The sequence below is a fragment of the Bombus pyrosoma genome, linkage group LG9 (genome assembly GCF_014825855.1).
Source record: "Bombus pyrosoma isolate SC7728 linkage group LG9, ASM1482585v1, whole genome shotgun sequence".
NCBI lineage: Eukaryota > Metazoa > Arthropoda > Insecta > Hymenoptera > Apidae > Bombus > Bombus pyrosoma.
The window spans coordinates 3301997-3321285 of record NC_057778.1 but is presented as its reverse complement, the minus strand read 5'-3'; the positions used below and the strand labels follow the sequence as shown (position 1 = coordinate 3321285).

Here is a 19289-nt window from a genome sequence, read left to right as displayed (position 1 = left end):
GAGTTAATTGCGAGCGAATTTGATACGAAACTCGTTAGCTATATTCATGTAAATTGATCGTTGTCAGGTTATGTAAGTATATCGTTGCCAAGCTATATAGGTATATTATAAGAACGTCGTTTATGCTTTCACTCCGTCCCTTATTCTCGATCGTTTAGAGAACAGGAATGGAAAGAAAGGATTAGCACTTTATTATCGCTATAGTTCGTTAGTAAATGAGGTTAATGGCTGTTACAGCTTCAGCAAACCGCGTTCAACCCCGAAATCGAATCGTGCTACCGAACTCGATACCTAATCGTAAAGTAATATTCCACGCAACCTCGGAATCCTACACCACGTACTGAACTTCCAAATGGATCCGAAGCTCGTTCTCGAACGTTCAGAATCGCGTAATCTGCGTTTTTTTTTTTCAGAGAGATCATCTTCGATGTTCCCCACAATATTGTCGCGAAACGTACACCGAACATGAAGATTATCGTTCTTGAATCGCAAACAATAACGTCAACAATTTGTCGAATGATTGGACTTCGTATTGTTTCCGGCTTTATATTCTGGAAAGCCAGCATAATGACTCCGTACGGATGTACGTTGTGCTGGATACAGTAATTTTATGTTATCATCAAACATTCAAAGTTTTTAAAAAAGAATTTTTCGAACATTCATTTTTTTTTTTCTATGTTCTTTTATATTCAAGTGAAAGAAAGGAAAATGATTTAGTTTAGCTTCGTCTGACCAACGTTTTTAATATAATTGTAACGACCGAAAAAAGTTGTATTTCTTCTGCACGTAAAATAAAATAAACAAACAATTAATTTAAAATTTGGTATCTCATTTCCTTATTTCATTTAGTTTCTTATTTCCTTTTTTATTTTCGATATGTGGTATATTGGAATACAAAGAAGTATAATGAGATTTCTTTCAACATTTTTTTCTTGTAATAACATAACCTTTTCTTCTAATACAATATTAATTTCAGGGAATGAATAGTTCTCACGACCAGTTCGTATATTTCTGCACATACATATCATATAGATTTCATAAGGATAGAACGCAGCATAAATTTATATTTCATTTTTGTGACAAAATGAAAAATGAAAAGTGAAAAGTGGAAAGTGGAAATAAAATATATATCTAATATAAATGGAGAACGGAAAACGATAAAGCTTTATGAATAAAAGGATTAAATATTCAGTTGAAAGTTCAGTTATAAATCATGTCATATTGATTTCGACAACAAACTTAATAAATTCGATATGTAAATTATTTAACAACCTTTTTACTTTTTTATATATACAAGGAAAGAAAATAAAATAAATTATTTTATAAAAAACATTGATTTAAAGAATTTAAAGTGCATTGTACTGCCATCTGCCGATGGCATCAACGTATTTTTAGTTGAAACATGATGCGATGCATCTGTTCGAATATTTGTTTGGTTAGTTTACGGATTTTTTAAAATATGTGTATCATAATGTAATTGTTTGGTGGAAAATAGAAAATGAGTGACAATCGTTTGAGAACACTTCCAAATTGTTTATACTATCGAGGTTTATAACCATCTTTTAATATTAAATGAATAAGGTAGTGAATTCAATCTTTTGTTTACACTTTTTACTGTTTTGGAGGGATGTATAAAATATTGTGTAAATACTGTGTACATACGAATTTTTTGGGAACATACGATAATTGGATTTGATTTGCTTTGGTGAAAGGAAATTTAAATGGATGATGAGTGATTCTGATGATACAGATGTTTTGCTCTTAATTCCACCTGATCTGTTCCTTGTGTCGTCATCTTCAGAATCGGATGTTAATTCTGATCGAATGAAAGATTGTTATAGTAATAAAAAAACTGGAGTAATATCTGAACTTGTGGAGCATATGCAATCATTAGAAAGCAGAGTTTGTGCTATCGAATCCAAAGATACTAGCTTAGATGCTGTTTTGCTAAATAATTCATTGGAATCACAAATTCAGAGTAATTCGGTTGCCAAGTTTAGGCAAACATTACCCAAAACTAGATTTTCTGTGAGTGAAAACTGTAGCTTACAAAATACACCTGTAAAACCTCGTCAATCCTTGTCTGTTCCATCAACCCCTAATGGTCACTCATTACCAAACCATATCTATAATTCTCATCAGAATGGCATAAATTTGGGGAATCGTCTCTCTGTGTCTATGGGTACTAATGCAACTAATGCTAATGAACACGATGAAAATAAGCATGACTCTCTAACGTCCCAGTCCTCTGTGGTGGTTTCCCCTACTGCTTGCAATGTGGGTTTTCCGCATGTTACGGTTACTTCTCCAGGAGGGAAATTTCATTCTCATCCAGCCAATTGTAAACATACAAATAATATATGTATTAAATCTCCTTCCAATCAATTGCATTCAATGCCATCTACCTCAACTTTACTTAGCACAACAGAAGAACCACAGTCGCATTCTAAAACTAACATACCAGAAATGGAGATCTCTGATGTTGATGAACTACTTCAAGAGATGGAAGCTACTGAATTAGAATTATCAAAAAGGATAAACAGGGTTTCAATGCATAATTATCTTAAGGAACAAAATGGTATATTATCTAATGAGAGTAGCAATAGTCTTGGAAGCAAAGACTATAGGACTGCACATAGACAATCTGTTAATCGAAAATTGGAATTTAAGCCACATGAGTCAAGTGACTGTCATGATATTTTGTTATTGAAATCTAGCAAAAAGCCTGATGTTTTTGCTGATATATCCTTGCCATATATTGATTCATTTCACATGAATGAGACTGATAAAATGATCTCAGAATTTAAAACATGGGAACAAAGTATGCAAAATCAAGCGTCAAAGACTGAAGAAGTAGAAAGTATAGATAAATCAATGAATTCAAGCAGTATTGATAAGTCAGTTGTTAAAGCAGCTGATGTACAAAAGAGGGAACCAATTACTCAACAAATCCCTTTAAATGTAGACAATGTAAATAGTATAACTAATATGCATAATACTCAAACATATAGTACGCATAAAAAGTTAGATACTTCATTGCATAATGAATTAATACAAAGTAATACTGCAACAAAAAGTACAGAATGTAATGCATTATATTTGCCAGAATCTTACAAAAGTTTAGAACACAATGGAAATGTGCAATATATAAAGCAAACACATGATGTACCACTTATTAAGAATATTGCTCATGCATCAACAAATACAGAATATTTTCCAAGGTAATTTTTGTTATAAACAAAATTATATATCTGTATGTGTATGTTTAATAAAAAATTTAGTTTTGGGAGTAATATAATTTTACTTTTGTTCTAGAAAATCTCAACGGCTTTTGTCGTTATCAGATTTCTGGGAAAATAATGGTACTAAAACACAAGAAGAACTACACAGAATTAAATTAGAGGAAGAAAAATTCCGACGAGAGGTATATAAAAATTTATTTTGTCAATTTTGTATATTTTAAATAAATTATTCTATTGAATAATAAGAAACTTTTTACAGCATTGTGAACACTTAATACAAGAACTCCAAAAACGATTGCTAGAACAACAAGAAAAGGTAGCAGTAGCACTTAGAGTAGATAATGAAAAAAATGAATTGATAACACAATTTCATAATGCATGGTCCAAATTAAAGCAACAAGTGCATGTGTTAGAAATTGAACACAGTGCTTTGCAAACAAATCTTAAGAATGTAACAGAAAAACATCAATTAGAGATCTCAGAATTTCAATCACAGATAAAACGTTATGAAGGTGAATTATCGAAAGCTTTAGACCTTGCAGCTGGATATAAAGAAAAAAATGACATTGCAACAAAGGAAAAGGTAGAGTTACTGAAAAATCATGCTGATGAATTGGAAAATTATAAATCTTTTGTACAAGAAGCAGAAAATAGGTATGAAAAATTGAAAGTAGAATATAATAAATTAGTAGAAAAACATCAACAATCTGAAGAAACATTAAGGACTCTTCAAAAAGAGTTAGGCAAAGAACGATTAAAAGGTGGAGAAGTTAGAAATGAAATGGATGTCATTCATAAAGCTCTAGATACTTGCGAAGCCGAATTGACTGTACTTAAACAAGAAAAAGAAAATTTACAATTAAAATTAAAAGAAGAAAATAGCAGAAATTTAATTCTAGAACAGAAAAATACTTCGCTGCTTTCAACTCTTGACGATGCCAAAAAAGCCGAGAAATTAGCCAAAGATGAAACAAGATATCTCGTAGAGCAAAAGGAAAAAATTAGATCTGAATTACAAGAAATTTACCAGAAACAAGTTGATGAGGTAGTAAAAGCTAAATTACAAGAATTTCAAACTCAACTTGATGCTGCTGAATCAGAATTTGTTGAGGAATTAAAAACTAGACAACAGGTTATTGCTGAATGTGCAGCTAGAAAAATTAAAGACATTATAGATAAGTATGTATTTCTTTTAAGTATATTTCAACTCACTTGAAGAAAGCCAATAACTATATAATTATTAATTATAATTTATTCAGGCATAAATTAGAAATAAATTTACTAGAGGAAAAACATAAAGAAGAGAAAAGATTATGTGAGCTTCAGTTAGCAGAAGCTTTACAGAAATCATCCTTTTTAGAAGCGCAACTTAATTCTCAACGTGCTACTAAATCTCAACTTGCAGAACAACTTCATTCAGTGATGCAAAAGCAATGGCAACAAGCTTTACGAATTATATCAGGTAGAATTATTATATTGTAACTTATTGTTTACTCATAATATAATTTATATTGATTTATAGGGGAAAATATGGAAAATTTGACTCCTCTCCAAAAAATTCATGCTGAAAAATTATTTGAATCAAGAGGTCCAAAAAAGTCTGAATCAATGCCAAATTGCTATACAAAGATTTCCCAGGAACCAATGAAGTTAATGTCGTACGTAACTGATGCACAAAATTTTCGTGATCAAAGTGAATGTACCATGACATCACTGGATGAAACTCCAGTAGCTAGTAGGAAAAAATCTAAGGATGATCTCCGAAAATATGTGAAGCTGGTAAGTTTAGCTGATTTTAATATCTATATCTGTAAAATAATATTTGATATTTCCTAGATTGCTGAGATGCAGCAAGCAAAGGAAGAATTTTCAAAAATTACGGGAGATATTTCAAGTTCACCTTTACTATGCAGAGAAGTACCAAGGAAACATTATTTAAAAAAGGAACCAAGTATTAGAGATGAGGATAATATTGTATGGCAACCTGTATCAGAAGTAGGTACATAGGTCTACTTCATATTGTTTTGAAATATTATAATTTAGGTAAAATTTCACTAATATATAGTATATTTTACATTCCTAGATTACTCAAGACAACAGTGAATTTATTCCAATTTCACAGAAGATATCTACAAAGGCAGAACAACAAAAGGTAAAACCACCGTGGAAATAATTTATGGTATTCATAAGTGGTTCATAATAAGTTTATTATTAAAATATGTACAATAAATATTTTTTATTTAAATAAAATATATTTTACACATAATAATTAGTAAATGAATACTATTTTTAATTATTCTGTCTTTTTCTCGAATAATAATTTTATACGCGATATAACTTTTTATTTCCGAAATTTCGTTTTAGCATTAATTATTTTATTCCGACTACCATGTAGAGGAAAAGGATGTCCGATAAAGAAATATAAACGATAACGTACGTATCTCTTTCGTCAGATCAGTGTTAATTTATATACGCCCCCCTTAGAATCGTTTTGAAATGACTACGTTACTATTACACTATATGTACGTATACACTTGAATGAAAAATTTTACTTCTTGCATAAAAATAATATAAATTATCAATAAAATGTTTGTTCTTGACATAATAAACAAATCATATGTGGTCAGTTTAAACACTATTATCCTACGAGGTTAGGGCTATAACCAATGAACAATGAAGTAATTGTCATGGCTTTTGAATTCGAAAAAATTAGTCATCATAGTAAATGAAAGTTAAGGTTGTTTAAACAGTAACAAAAGATTTCAATCACGCTGTGTTATAACTCATAGCTATTCTTTATAGAAAACAATCCATTTTTGGGACAGAAACATAGATATAGGGATTTTTCATATGAACAGTTATATAAAATGTATTTAAAAGGATATTTGTAATACTGTGTCATACATACCGAGAATCATGAAGAAAATGACAAATCATTTATTTCGAACACGTTTTCGTACGACGAGATGGCATGTTGAAGTTATTCACAGAACTGTTACTGAATTGTTTATCGACAACGGTTCGTGAATAGTGATCACGAAGAAGAACATGCGGTATACAACGCATCTAAAGGCGCATATTAATTAAGTATACATCAATTTAATCGCAGTACATTCATCTCAATGAAAATTAAGAGCATTACGAGTAATGATGCGTTTGATGGATTTAATGGATTCTTTAATTCCGCTTGATGTAATAAATTACAGTTAAGTTACGTAATTTCATTAACGTAGTTGTATGTTAAAATTACTTTATTATGTAGTTGTTAATATTAAGTCAATTTCATAAACATCTATTATACTATTATATTATAATTTTTTAAAATAAAAATAAATAATGAAAAATAAATTTTAAATGAAAAATAAACTTCAATTATCCTAATGTATTAAAGAAAATCTACATTATGCAAATATAATATTAAATCTGACTAATTAAAATTCTGAACAATCGATACTTTTGTGTTATAAATATTTCATGCACATTATGACTAATATCATTTTCATTTACGGTATTGTCAATATCTTCCGCTGTTTTAAATATGAAATTTATTATTTAAAATTCAGGTCTGCTTAATGATTCGATACTGACGTGTTGTTATTCTACTCCTATTATACTGTATCTATACAGGAAACGAGATACGAAGCAAACTTAATTTTTCTATATTTAGCCAAATTGAAATTTATTAATTAAAGGGTTTCAGGATCAAAATAATTATGATTTATAACATCTAAAAGTAAAGTAGGGAAGCATGAACTTCGTTGAAATAGGATATCGATCACGCGAACACCGTTTATATGAATTTTCTCGTTGTAGATTAATGACCTAATCATAAAAGGAAAATAAGATATTAGTTGTGCCATTACAATGTCTACTTTGGCGTATTATTAGTTTATTTATACGAACTATTGCAATCACGTACAAATTAAATTCCGTTCTTTAGCCTTTCAAAGGCAATATTTCATATTGTTATTGATTATTATTATTCTATTGCCCAATACATTTTACTAAAATGATGGAGTTTTATTAAAAATTTTTTAAATCATGAACAAATGTGTTTATATAAACGAAATTAATGTATAGGTTTCTTTCCTGCAACAAACCTAAATGATCAAACTTTTTCAACATTTTTTTCAAAATTAACAGCTTTTGAATTCAAATACATAATTCTAGACTCAAGTTTCTCGGATCCAAGTACACATCGTTTTACGATGTGCATGATGATGTTGACTAGGCTGCAAAAAATTAAAGAGCATAAACTTTTGAAACAAATTTTTATAGCAATTCTTCGTGTGAAACTGATTTATTGACATACACAGCGTATCCTATATTCATAACATACTAGTACAATTTAGTATAGAGACGTGGAACATCCTATAGTATAGGGTTATACAAAACAGTGAAGACAGGAATCGCTAGATTATCCTCAAATAAGAAACCTATGAAACAAATGCCTGGTATTCTAGTATCATTCGTATATGGTATTATTCATTCGATTGAATGACTAATTATAACATTCATCGATCGCTCGTTGCGGACATAGAGCTTCGTCGAACATTGTTCGCCTTACCTTGAACACGAAGCGGTATACGAGCTGTAAAAAGACGGCGAAGATACGAGTCGGATGTAAGAGAGTAAGCGGGACGAGGTGGTCTAACAGTCGATGCCCTTCTTTAGCCGTGACGACGATCACGCCTACGATCAGAAGTCCTGAGCTAAGCTGGCGCCAGTTACGAGGATCGTACGCGCGACGCACAGAACAAGTTGCCGATTGAAAACGAAAGAGTAGCAAGAATGCAAAGGGAGGAACGTGATAGTGACCACCCCCTCTTCGTTTGTACAGATAGTGGTAGTCATGAGCGCGTCCGCTCTTCATTCTGACCGACTCGGTGGCCTTTAGTCGACCAGGCAAACCTATCGAGCGAAGAAGTAAGAAGACTCTCCGCGTGTGCCAAGCGGATAGAAGCTTGAATGTGACCGAGAATGCAGCCCGGAACGAGACGCGAGAGATTCTATTCGCCGATAATAGTGCTACTGTTGTTCCTATGTTTGATCGACTGTACCGCCGCTACGTGGAAAAGGCGGGAGGACAAGACCAAGTGTCCCAAAGTAAAGGGCATACGAAATTTTGACATATCCGAGGTACGTTTCGTGTCACCTTTGATTATTGCTTGGTTGGCGAAAATCCTTGGGGCTCCGTGAATGTTGTATTCGTTATTTATGGAGTTATTCGGTGCAATGTACCTATTGTGATTTCTTCTATTCGGAATCTAAATTTCAGATACTTTGATTTATTTAGTATCGTAGAAGATACATGTTGGATTCATCTTAGATTTGTGTTGTATGAGAGATAAATCGATTAGTTCTGTTGATGTTGACCATTTGGTTTCCGAAAAATTAAACAATAATCGTGTACTCTATTGGATGGTAAAATTAAGAAATTTTCAGAGGATCTAATTAATTGATTTGATACTCGAATGATTCATTTGATTGTAAATCAATGCGAATCGAATTATATGAAAAATAAACAGAATAACATCACTAAAGCTCGGTACAAAAGAATTACAATAATCTAAAGACACTTTTAAGTTACATAGATCCAAACACAATTTGCAATGAAAATACTTACACAATATAAAATCTTTAGAAAAGAGATGTTATTAACATCTTGTTGATACAATATCTTCTTTTAATGCGAAACATTATCAAACATGGTAACTTGGCGATACGTTAATGCTGATAATCAGCCGCTGAATTTTCCCTAATTGCTACATAGAACAGAATCGTTAAACATCGAGTTACATATCTCTCGTTGATGTTCTGATTTCATAAATAGACGATCACGACGGATTGTCGATCAATATGTACTTTGAATATATAATAATAATTGCGGGGGAGCGCAATTGGACCGCGTTTGTTGAATACTCCCGATCGTATACGGGCGCGATAACAGGAATTACAATTTCCTCATGATATTGCGGTTCGATTATAGTTAAAATATTGTAAGAGATGCGTTGTGTTTATAACTAATTCGAAATTTTAAAATTTTTCGACGTAATATGATTTATATAGTAGACAAGGACTAGCGTAAAATATCGCGAATCTTCTTTCAAAGGAAGACTTCGAGCAACTTATTTTTGGAACTTTATGCGTGTTTAAGGGAAGGCTATTTCGGACATATGTACCTTGCGTGCATTTAAAACTACTTCATTTCATTGAACACCTTTGTGTGCTCTCGGATTAAACAATGGCTTTAGAATTTTATTAATATTTACGTTTCTTATTATTACATTTTCACGTATGATTTATGTGATCTTTTGGATTACTTTATCCATTTCAGTTGTTATTTCACAATACATCCTATGTCGATAGGTAATGATAAAATTAAGAGAAAATTCGATCATCGTTTCCTCTTGCTCTTTTTTTGCCTCCGAAAATAATATTGAATTTACTTCTCATTATATTGATATTTGTATCATTTAAATCATGCAATTTCATATTTATAATGAATCTATCTTTAAGACATTAAAATTTTCGTTTGCAAAATTGTATACTTATTCGATGACCACTATCAATACATGAGATAATCAGCTTTCCGTTTAATAGGTTAATTTTGGAATTCTCTATTTAAATAGGCAATGAACTGAATCGGTTAGCTCCATTGATAACACAAAAAATATTGACGCGATATTTATTTTTAGACAATGACATTTTCAAGCTCCAGATGTTCATTATTTCATTCCTGTTATCTGTTTGTAATTTGATGGCAAAACTAATTTTATGCATGAGCTGTATTACCCTCGTGTAATTTATAATGAATTATTGTTATTTTATGTTGTTAGTTTTAGATTTCACAATTGGATTTAAATTGGATTTCCTTAATCCACATAAATGTTCGTATGTCTATTTACATACAAATTCATATTGTGAATTCTTAAAATCGACAAACAATAACGAAGTATTTATAAAGTTATGGCTCTCAGCTCACGAAAGTATAGTACTTACTGTTCTTCGTGGGTCTTAGACGGAACTGATAACGGGAATAGCTACTATAATCTCTTCACTTCGGGAAGCAACGAGCTATACATGTTACGTGACATTTTCTTTCGTGACTTGTTAACCACAAATAGCATAAGTTTTAAATTTTGAGCTTCAAGCGTTCATTGCCTCGTCAATCTCAATCTTTGTATAATTTAAAATCCTGTTTAAGAAAAAAGTGTATTTTAAAACCAGCAAAATTGGAAAAATTTAATATTTATATAAAAATTCTATAACACTACCGTTACAAGATAATTACGAAAATATCTTACGATTAATTTTACCATCTTTGAATTGCATCAATCGAGAAAGAAAAGAATTAAGGAAAGAGTTAAAAAGAAAAGAAACACTGTGAATGTTCGATGCTAAAAAAAAGGATCAACAACGACTGAAATACGGATTTTCTTTCTTTGTTCACGGTGTGTAAATATCGATGTGCAGTTGAAATAATGATAATCAAGACAGAGAGATGGATGGATGTTCTACAGGAGATGAATGCACGGGAGGCAGAAAGGGGGACAGTTTTGCATTGCATGCCGAACTAAATGACAGTCCACGGCAACGATTGCACGACCTGCCTCACGTAAACACCGACGAACCTCTCTGCACCGTTTACACGAGATACCGAATTTTCCACTCTCGCATAAATCATCTGTAGAATAGACCATCTATCGCGATCGTCAAAAATATGTACATTATTTTTGACGACATGAAATGTTGCTTCGAAGAATTAAGTATATTCGATTCGAAATAGTGAATATTTTAGAACCAGGAAATCTTTTTCAACCAAAATGTTTACACCAAGGTTACATTCACAGTGGAACTACCAAACTGATCAAAATAATTTATTATTTTTCGTACAAATTTTTAAAACTTGTGTTCATGCAAATTCTATGTGCAATTTCTTGAAGAATATTTGAAGACCTTAATAAAAAGTTGCAGAAGTGCTATTCATCGGAAAAATGGTACTCACACAAACATATTTTTCATAACCTTTTTCAAAATATTAGTAACCTATAATTTTCTAAGCTTTAGGATTTAACATATCACTTGTACCACTTCTTCTCCAAAGCCTACATTCATGAAATAACAGAACAACATTAAACGATAAACACGCGTCTCCTGTTATCGATAGAATTATGTAAGTTTTGATATTTATTTTCACGCTTAATATAATATTTTCGCTTATTAAACGTCCTATGCACTTACGTTTTGCTCGAGAACTTGCTTTCTGCTCTGTAGTCCGTTAGAGAGGTTAGCGTTTCGATTAACATCACAGCACGAATAACAAAACGAGTATTAGACGCGAACAGCTCCACGGATTACCAGTGAAGACACGGTCTGTGCTGCATTAATAAAGAAATTAAACTTTTTTACAGTTTCTTGGATCGTGGTACATAGTGCAGTATTATGCAAGCTCGGAGGAAGCACTCGCATATAGATGCATGCGAGCCGAATTGTCGATTTCGCCTGAAAGCACAGAGGTTACCATGAATTTCACTTACAGTTTCACCGATGATCCGATTAATGAGCAACTTGTTGGCAACATCACTTGGAAGATTCCTTCTCCAGAATTACCTGCTCATTGGGTACACGCTGAATATCCATGTAAGTATCAAGAACTTGCGTAAATATTTAATGAAATCTTTTAACGAATCTTATGAATTGCTCTGATTGTAGTGAATTTATAATACATTAGTATTCGAATGGACTTAAAGCAATGACTTTGATTGCTTCTAATTATTCTAATTATTTAGTACGAGGAATTTTAATTAAGCATTTAAAGTATTCTTTGGTTTCTTATCAACAATCAGTGTCAGTCGATAATTGTCATTTCACTATGCTAAAATAGACAATCAATACAACGATTTTCTTATTTCAATTGGAAAAAATACTTCATTTATTTGAATTAAATTAACGAAATATATAGTAAAATAAAATTAAGTGTTATATTCCGTTGGAAATGGTGTTAATATTTCAAATACTAAATGTTTCAAGGATTCGTTAACGTTCTGACACAAAAAGCGATGTTGATAACCTCAAAGAAGCAGAGTTTTAATTATCATTTCGTAGATAGATTTAGTTTCCAGAGGGAAAACGGTAGTAGTATTATCTTTCACAAAAAAAAAAGGATATATCTCAACCAGATAGATTACTTTTCTGAAAGATAAGAAATCAACTTCGCGCATTCATACATCATATACAGGAACAGTTGAAAAGTAAGAATTGTTTACAGACATATTTTTATTAATATTCGTTTTCAATGAAAGATTACCATTAAATTTTAAGTATTAAATTATAGATATTTCTCTAATTTTAAGTATTGTAAAGAGAACGATTCTACAAAAGTTTGTATTTAAAACAACGAAAGCACTAATTTTAGCACTGACGAATTGTGTTTTGTGAGAAAGATATGCTTGACAACCGGAAGCTAGAGATATCTTCATAAATTATTTTAATGTTATGTACCAATATAACTTCTGATTTTTACTTCGACCGTACGCTATACTTATCTAGCTCACAATCGCTACTATTCACGAGAAGCGTAGTTCACCCACTTTCCCCCCTTTTCTGTTCTCTACAGACATACAACTCTTCGCTTCCTATTCAATCGATTTAGTAGGTATCATGTTTGATTATCTTCTAAAAATATTTTGTATAATAGAGGTTTGCGATACTTCAATGTCCTTTTTTGTATTAGGAATACGAATCTCAAGCAATATTTGTACCAAACACGAATTAGACTACTGATCCCACTAATGATAAATGAGGACTGTGGAAAGTCTATATTACTCGTGAATAAAGCTTCGGAATGTTAATAAATATAAGTCAAGGAATTTGACTTTAGTAATAATTGTTTTGTACGATTTTACTTACTACGACAATATATGATAAGAGAAGCAAAAATTGATTTCATATATTTGTTCCATTCATTCGCTTACATCGATATTTTATACCTGATACATAGTATAGATACATTCGAGTACATGATACAATAAATGTCATGTATCTGTTACAGTAAGTGCTTTCGAATTTGTTTCAAACATTCACTAAAAGATGAATGAAGAAGGGTTATAGATTTACCTATACAAAGGTAAAGGTAATTTTGAAGACTTTGAAAAAGAAAATAGCCACTTAATGATTTGTTTGAATCATATTATACTAAATAAAACTATTTTCAATTGGTTCACCAACAATAAAATAATCTAAGATGATACATTGTATGAGTTACCTTATAGATACACATATTGTCAAATAGCAATGCTATGTAATTTATGAATTAACTTAACTCTTGAACAACATCCAAAGTTCTGAATTCTCATTCCTATTCGTATTTTGTAGATGAGGGCGTGTACAATACATACGTACTTGATTCGGACTACAAATCGTGGGCATTACTAATGCATTGCGCGGAACAGAGCAAAAGTCCTCGATATTTATCGAGCTTCATCATGAGTCGAGAGCCAAGTCTTGGAGCTAACGTTATTTCTTATCTTCGCGAGAAATTGCCCAAGTGAGTAACGACATGGTTTTATTTCTCCTGGACACGGATAACTAATGACTGAGCCTATGTGAGGATTTAATTAATACGGTGGATATCTAACACCGTAAACTCATGAAATATTTATCCCACTAGAATCCAGGCTCTTCCAGGTGCACGACAGTTTGGAAGAGACTGGAAAGTTTATTCGATTGTTTTATTAAACGTATTTATTTATGAAGTAATTATATATGTGTATGTATATGACATAGAATATTTCAGACTTAGTTTTTAGATTATTTAGCTTATGGTTTCTTGGAATACTTGTCACTGATACAAGTAGACTTGAATAAACAGTTGTGCATTGAAACATCGAATAAAATCAGTATCGTTAAATTTTGTTGTAAAATAAACATTTATTCTATCATCGTGTTGTTTCATGTTAGATTTGAGATTGAATTAGATTTGAGTCATAACTGTACAAAGTAACATTCAATAAATTTTGTTGAAGGAAAGTCTTTTAAAGTATCAACAGATTAATTTCCTTATACGTTTCTTTTTTACAAAGGTATGATATCGATCTGGAGTACATGTTTGCTATGGATCAGAATCAGTGTAACAAGACAGAAACTTCTGGAATGGACCTGCTTCTCCCACCTTCGATAATACTTAAAAGAAATAACATGACACGGAAACATCCACTGAAAAGGAAGCATCGACGTATTTGAATTTAACATGGAATTGTTGTTTAAATAGGTAGGATATTATAATACGGTTAGAAGCGTAAATATGGTGCATCAGGAATATCATTTTAGTCCAAACATTGTTTAAATTACAGCAATGAAAAGATGACTAAGAGAGAGGAACAGTTCCTTCTTTAAAGATGAAAAATAGATACGGCTAAAGTTCCTCTGGAACTGTGAATAATTATGTAAACATTTAGTACAGTAAACTTTCTTTGTGGACGGTCATGATATTAAATAAATTAAAATATTAAAATATTAAATATGCGTATTTTTAAACGCGAAACAGTTGATAATAAATAAATAATAAATATAGATAGACTTGCGATTAAATTATGTGATCAGTCTAGGTACTTAAAACTCTAATGAACTTCTGCGTTGTTATTGAGGTGCTCTGCATCATAAAGCATGTAGTATATATTTCATAAATTTTCGAGAAAAGTGATTAAAGAACGTGAAATTTTTGAATTAGTAATTTTATGCTTGAATATTAATCGTCGATTTAAAATTTCGATAATTACAAATATACTTTTATGCTGCCACTTCTATTGAAGTAATATATTATAAAATAATACACTTGTATTGAATATTCCCTTTTAATATATTGTGTGATTGCAGAGAACAATTGTATATAATATTATAAAATATGTACATTTGTAGTTAATAAGAGTATTTAATACAATGTTTAAAAGAAATAGTTTATATTTTCTACATTATGAACAAACAATAATTTTTACCTGAGGCTTAATAATATTTAAAAGCAGATGATTCTATTTCAATAGATTTTATATTTTATTTTTTTTATTACCTTTGTTAATATTTTATATAATAATAAATATATAATAAATTATTTCATATTAACATTTGTTAGGATTAAAATTGATCTATCCCAAATTGATTCGTCGTTATTAACTCTTCATTACTTAATTATAAAAGTATCTGGTTAAGGATAGGATCGGAATTACTAAAGTAGTTATACAAATATTAAATATAACAAAAAAATTGAAGTTTGAACATAAAAAAGATTGGATATACATTATGATGAAATTCCATGTATTATATGTATAATTATATTCTACGTATAATTAACAGATCAACAAGGAAGGTGATTAAGCAAAAGCTACGTAGACACTTTGGGCTAGTTTTATTAATTCAATTAACAACGTGTTATAATACTCTTCGTCTCTTTCTCTTACTTATAATTACATAATTGTAATGAACTGTTATTGTTTTCTTTAGACCCGTCGTCTTTCAACATCTTAGCGTAACTCATCCAAAGTCGCGGACACACACTTGTAGGAGCACGTAGGATCATTATGATCATCATCATTATCATCGTTATCATCATCATCATCACCACCATCATCACCATTAGAATCGTTATCGTAACAGTCGTCGTCATATAATCACCCAGCGCACCTAGTACTTAATTTTACTGGATATGGCAGCTACAACTTATAAGAAATATTACAAAATCACTGAAGATTCGTTCTTCTTGCGTTTCGACAGTTTCTCATTCACACATAAACGATCATACCGACACGAGCTTCCCTTGAAGTTTCACGCGACATTTCCTGTTTATTTTTCATCTTTTTCCCGTTTTTTCAACAATTTCAGACTTGTCTTCGTGTATTTGGTGGGCTTGCTGCTCGAAGAAATGATATTTCTCCACAAAGTATAGATAGAACAGTAGAACGTGCAGAATGCATCGGTCTTCCTTTCTCTTTTTTTTTTTCTTTTTTATATAACTCCATCATCGAAGTATCGCGTTTAATAAAGGATAATTACACGCTCGATGACTAATATCGTGTGTCGAATAGGAAGAATGTAGTAAAACCTAGTAGTATGTGTACGTATGTTGTACGTGTTTGCAATTGTTATGTATACGTGTACTTACGTATGTTTCTTTTATTTTTTAGTATGCATGTACATATGTGCTGTTGCGTGTATTATGTGTGCGTATGTTCCTCTTGAGATCTTTATAAATAGTTGAGCTGTAATTGAACAAATTCTGAACAAAGCCGCGTGAGGGTCGATCACAACGCAGATCGCGAATGCAAGAGATTCACACCATACCCGTACGTACATGCATTCACTCCTTCGCTCTACGGGCTGTATATGCAAATTTCCTATTAGTCTTCTAGTAATTTAGTATTAATTAGTTACACAATTAATTTATTTAATCGCTTTTAATTAATTAACTAGTCGTTAAATCTGTTTCTCGTGAATCCGCGTTACTTGTCCGTGTACGTATCTGTGTTTTATGTCCATGTGTAATTCTGTGTATAATATATATATTATATATTATATGTATTATAATATGTATATTATATACATAAATATGTATATATATTACGTGTACATGTTTGCATTATGTGTATGTAACGTCGCGTTATGTTCATATAAGCGTCTACGTGTATGCACGTGTCACTGTGTGTGTACGTGTTCTAGACTTTTGTATTTTTTATCATTATACAACGTATTTTTTTTCATTTTTCTTTAATGCGAGACGATGTTTAGTATTATTTCATATAGTTTGGTAGACTATCTATTTACTTGAGTTTACGTGTTATAAATATCGTATAGTAAACCGCGTTCAGTTACTTCGTCATTCGATTATGCGTTTTGTACGAGGGTGCAATGCGAACCGAGTGATATTACATTTGAGATGTGTGTACATTGTACATGTGTATCGTATATCCAACGTAATCCCGTGGAAGTAGTTTTGCTGAGATCAACGCCGGTTCTAAGACGTTCGTTCGATGCGCGTCACTCGAACCAAAAGTAACACCGATTAATAGATAGCGTTAAATAGATCTTGTAGATAGATATTCGGGTAGATGTTTTCTGACATCTTTGCTTGAGAAGAACGAGAAAAAGAAAATATATGATGACGATGAAGAAATGCACGCGATTCGACGTCCTAGATTCGGCGAAAAATCAAAACGCAGCACAGGAAAGTTTCAGGAACCGTACTGAAACGCTCGAGTCAGGAGAGAAGGAAACAAAACGATACGGTTAAAGAATAGCGCTCGCGCATATACACATCCGAAGGTTCATCGCGAGTCTCACGACAACGGATGAACTTTGTGTTAGATGTTAGAAGTACTAGACGAAATCGGCGAAGTTTCTCTACTGCTTAAAGTTACAGGTAAACGACTAACTGTCGATAGTCCGGTTTTCCTTTAAACTTGAACAGACAAAGATTGACTATTACGGTGGGATATCGGTGGCGGACTATCGGACAGCGCGGTCCTAGTGTTTTTTTTTTTTTTATTTCACTTTGTGTAAGTAGTTATAAGAGAGTACGATAAGAGGCAATTACAGGTTACGGATAGTCGATTGACAGATTTTTTTTCAAAGAACGGTACAAGCGTGTCCACTCGGTCAACATTCACGAACAGTTCGAACGACCGTTCCCCATTTTGATCCTCTTCGATAGAATGTAATCTTCGAAGAGCAAAATAGTCTCGCTGCTCTTCGATTCTATTTGGTAATACTCGCATCGTTTACCATTTTCTGCATCGCTATCGTACAGACCGTACCAGACTGACGAAAACTATATGTATAGCGATAAATTCGTGTAACGCGCGTTAAACGTGGCGCGAGGAATGTCTGGAGAGAAAATGCAAGAAACAAGATCACGGAACGAAGAGACAGGCGGAGAGGAAATGAATATAGTGAGAGTGAGAGTGAGAGTGAGAGTGAGAGTGAGAGAGAGAGAGAAAAGCGAAAACGCGCGAGGAGAGAAAGAGAGAAAACTGCACGATTAAAATAATCGTGAGGAAATTAACATCGTTTGTTTACATGACGACTCGTTGAATTGATCCATTAACCGAGACGATATATATCGAAGGATACGTGAAAAATCGTATTGCTTATATTTATCGAGGAAGTAATAATTACAGTCCTATGGAACTTATATATCGAAAAATCGAAACGTATGTTCTCTCTGCTTTTTTGATTGTCGTATTCTGCGCCTCGCGATAACGTCAACAGTTTCGTCTCTTCGCCTCTACCCGCGGATTACAACGATAACGACGATTCAATAATAATTATAGAATAATTCAATTAGTAATGAAAAAAGTCAATGAACACACGGCCAAAGTCACGCATTCCAGTCGATATCGTGCTGTGGATCGATCGAAGAATTGACGGTAAATTCGTTCGTTCGATTGGTCCGACGTATTTATACGCGGCTTGTCTTGCTTTACGAATCGGCTATTTACGATTTATCATCGTGATAATTCCTCACGAACACCGCGAATTCTTACAGGCGTACGACGTTGAGAATATTTGTCGTTGGCCGTAGTAAAACGATCGCAAACGGACCGGTCGTTCGGTGGATCGCGATTCGATGATCACTGTTTCACATTCGATGAGCCATTACAGTTAGTGATCTGACGAATTGGCGAGGTTCGCTGTCAGTAGACCCAGGACACAGGTACCCATTGCGGTGTCGTATGAACCCGCTCGATGGCTGCCTCTAATTGTGCGATCGTCTCATCGATCTCGTTGTTGACGATGGTCAGGTCAAAAAAGTGACCGTACGCTTGCTTCAGTGAATCCGATTCTTTCGCCAGTCTTTCCAGACTTCCGTCGCACTGAAACACGTATTAAAAGTTGCTTCAACATTTCGAAACATGGAGAAGTACGTTGAGGATTTATTACAATAGGACGAGTCAAGGAAATTAACTTTCTTTATAGAAGAGATGATACATGATATTCACATTGTTAGTTCTCGGTGTTCCTTTTGCAAGCGATTTGTAAAGAAAATAGAAAAGGACA

General features: G+C 32.4%; 4 protein-coding genes and 1 long non-coding RNA gene across 19 annotated transcripts in view; 2 read left to right on the top strand and 3 right to left on the bottom strand.

The window, feature by feature from the left end:
* Nucleotides 1-11605, bottom strand: part of LOC122570873 — a 136000-nt gene extending 124395 nt beyond the window's left edge. For both annotated transcript variants that reach the window (XR_006317908.1, XR_006317907.1), the window contains exon 1: nucleotides 11487-11605. This is a non-coding gene — a long non-coding RNA (uncharacterized LOC122570873). The remainder of the gene's footprint in view (nucleotides 1-11486) is intronic.
* Nucleotides 1418-6437, top strand: LOC122570866 (probable DNA double-strand break repair Rad50 ATPase). 4 transcript variants are annotated; one of them, XM_043733756.1, is made up of 9 exons: nucleotides 1418-3221; nucleotides 3316-3424; nucleotides 3502-4421; nucleotides 4502-4704; nucleotides 4765-5021; nucleotides 5079-5241; nucleotides 5326-5394; nucleotides 5607-5675; nucleotides 6045-6437. In XM_043733756.1, the coding sequence occupies exons 1-7, from the start codon at nucleotides 1726-1728 to the stop codon at nucleotides 5343-5345; spliced, it is 3168 nt and encodes a 1055-aa protein (XP_043589691.1). In that variant the 5' UTR covers nucleotides 1418-1725; the 3' UTR covers nucleotides 5346-5394; nucleotides 5607-5675; nucleotides 6045-6437. The 4 variants fall into 4 exon arrangements, with proteins under 4 accessions (XP_043589691.1, XP_043589689.1, XP_043589688.1 ...); XM_043733754.1 differs by having other exon boundaries at nucleotides 5079-5237; nucleotides 6045-6436; XM_043733753.1 differs by lacking the exons at nucleotides 5607-5675; nucleotides 6045-6437 and having other exon boundaries at nucleotides 5079-5237; nucleotides 5326-5526.
* Nucleotides 7400-8115, bottom strand: LOC122570871. Of its 2 annotated transcripts, none has more exons than XM_043733771.1 (2): nucleotides 7810-8115; nucleotides 7400-7474 (listed from the first exon to the last, which is right to left on the bottom strand). In XM_043733771.1, exons 1-2 carry the CDS (start codon nucleotides 8113-8115, stop codon nucleotides 7415-7417), a joined length of 366 nt encoding a protein of 121 aa, XP_043589706.1. In that variant the 3' UTR covers nucleotides 7400-7414. The 2 variants fall into 2 exon arrangements, with proteins under 2 accessions (XP_043589706.1, XP_043589707.1); XM_043733772.1 differs by lacking the exon at nucleotides 7400-7474 and adding an exon at nucleotides 7559-7678.
* LOC122570870 (apolipoprotein D) lies at nucleotides 8084-14764 on the top strand. The gene is made up of 5 exons (XM_043733770.1): nucleotides 8084-8381; nucleotides 11657-11885; nucleotides 13620-13791; nucleotides 14327-14514; nucleotides 14597-14764. The coding sequence occupies exons 1-4, from the start codon at nucleotides 8223-8225 to the stop codon at nucleotides 14484-14486; spliced, it is 720 nt and encodes a 239-aa protein (XP_043589705.1). The 5' UTR covers nucleotides 8084-8222; the 3' UTR covers nucleotides 14487-14514; nucleotides 14597-14764.
* An 862-nt stretch (nucleotides 14765-15626) lies between these two features.
* LOC122570867 (peripheral plasma membrane protein CASK) overlaps nucleotides 15627-19289 on the bottom strand; it is a 262855-nt gene continuing 259192 nt past the window's right edge. For all 10 annotated transcript variants that reach the window (XM_043733759.1, XM_043733757.1, XM_043733762.1 and 7 more), the window contains one exon: nucleotides 15627-19105. In XM_043733759.1, the coding sequence (XP_043589694.1) occupies nucleotides 18926-19105 (180 nt within the window). In that variant the 3' untranslated portion in view covers nucleotides 15627-18925. The remainder of the gene's footprint in view (nucleotides 19106-19289) is intronic.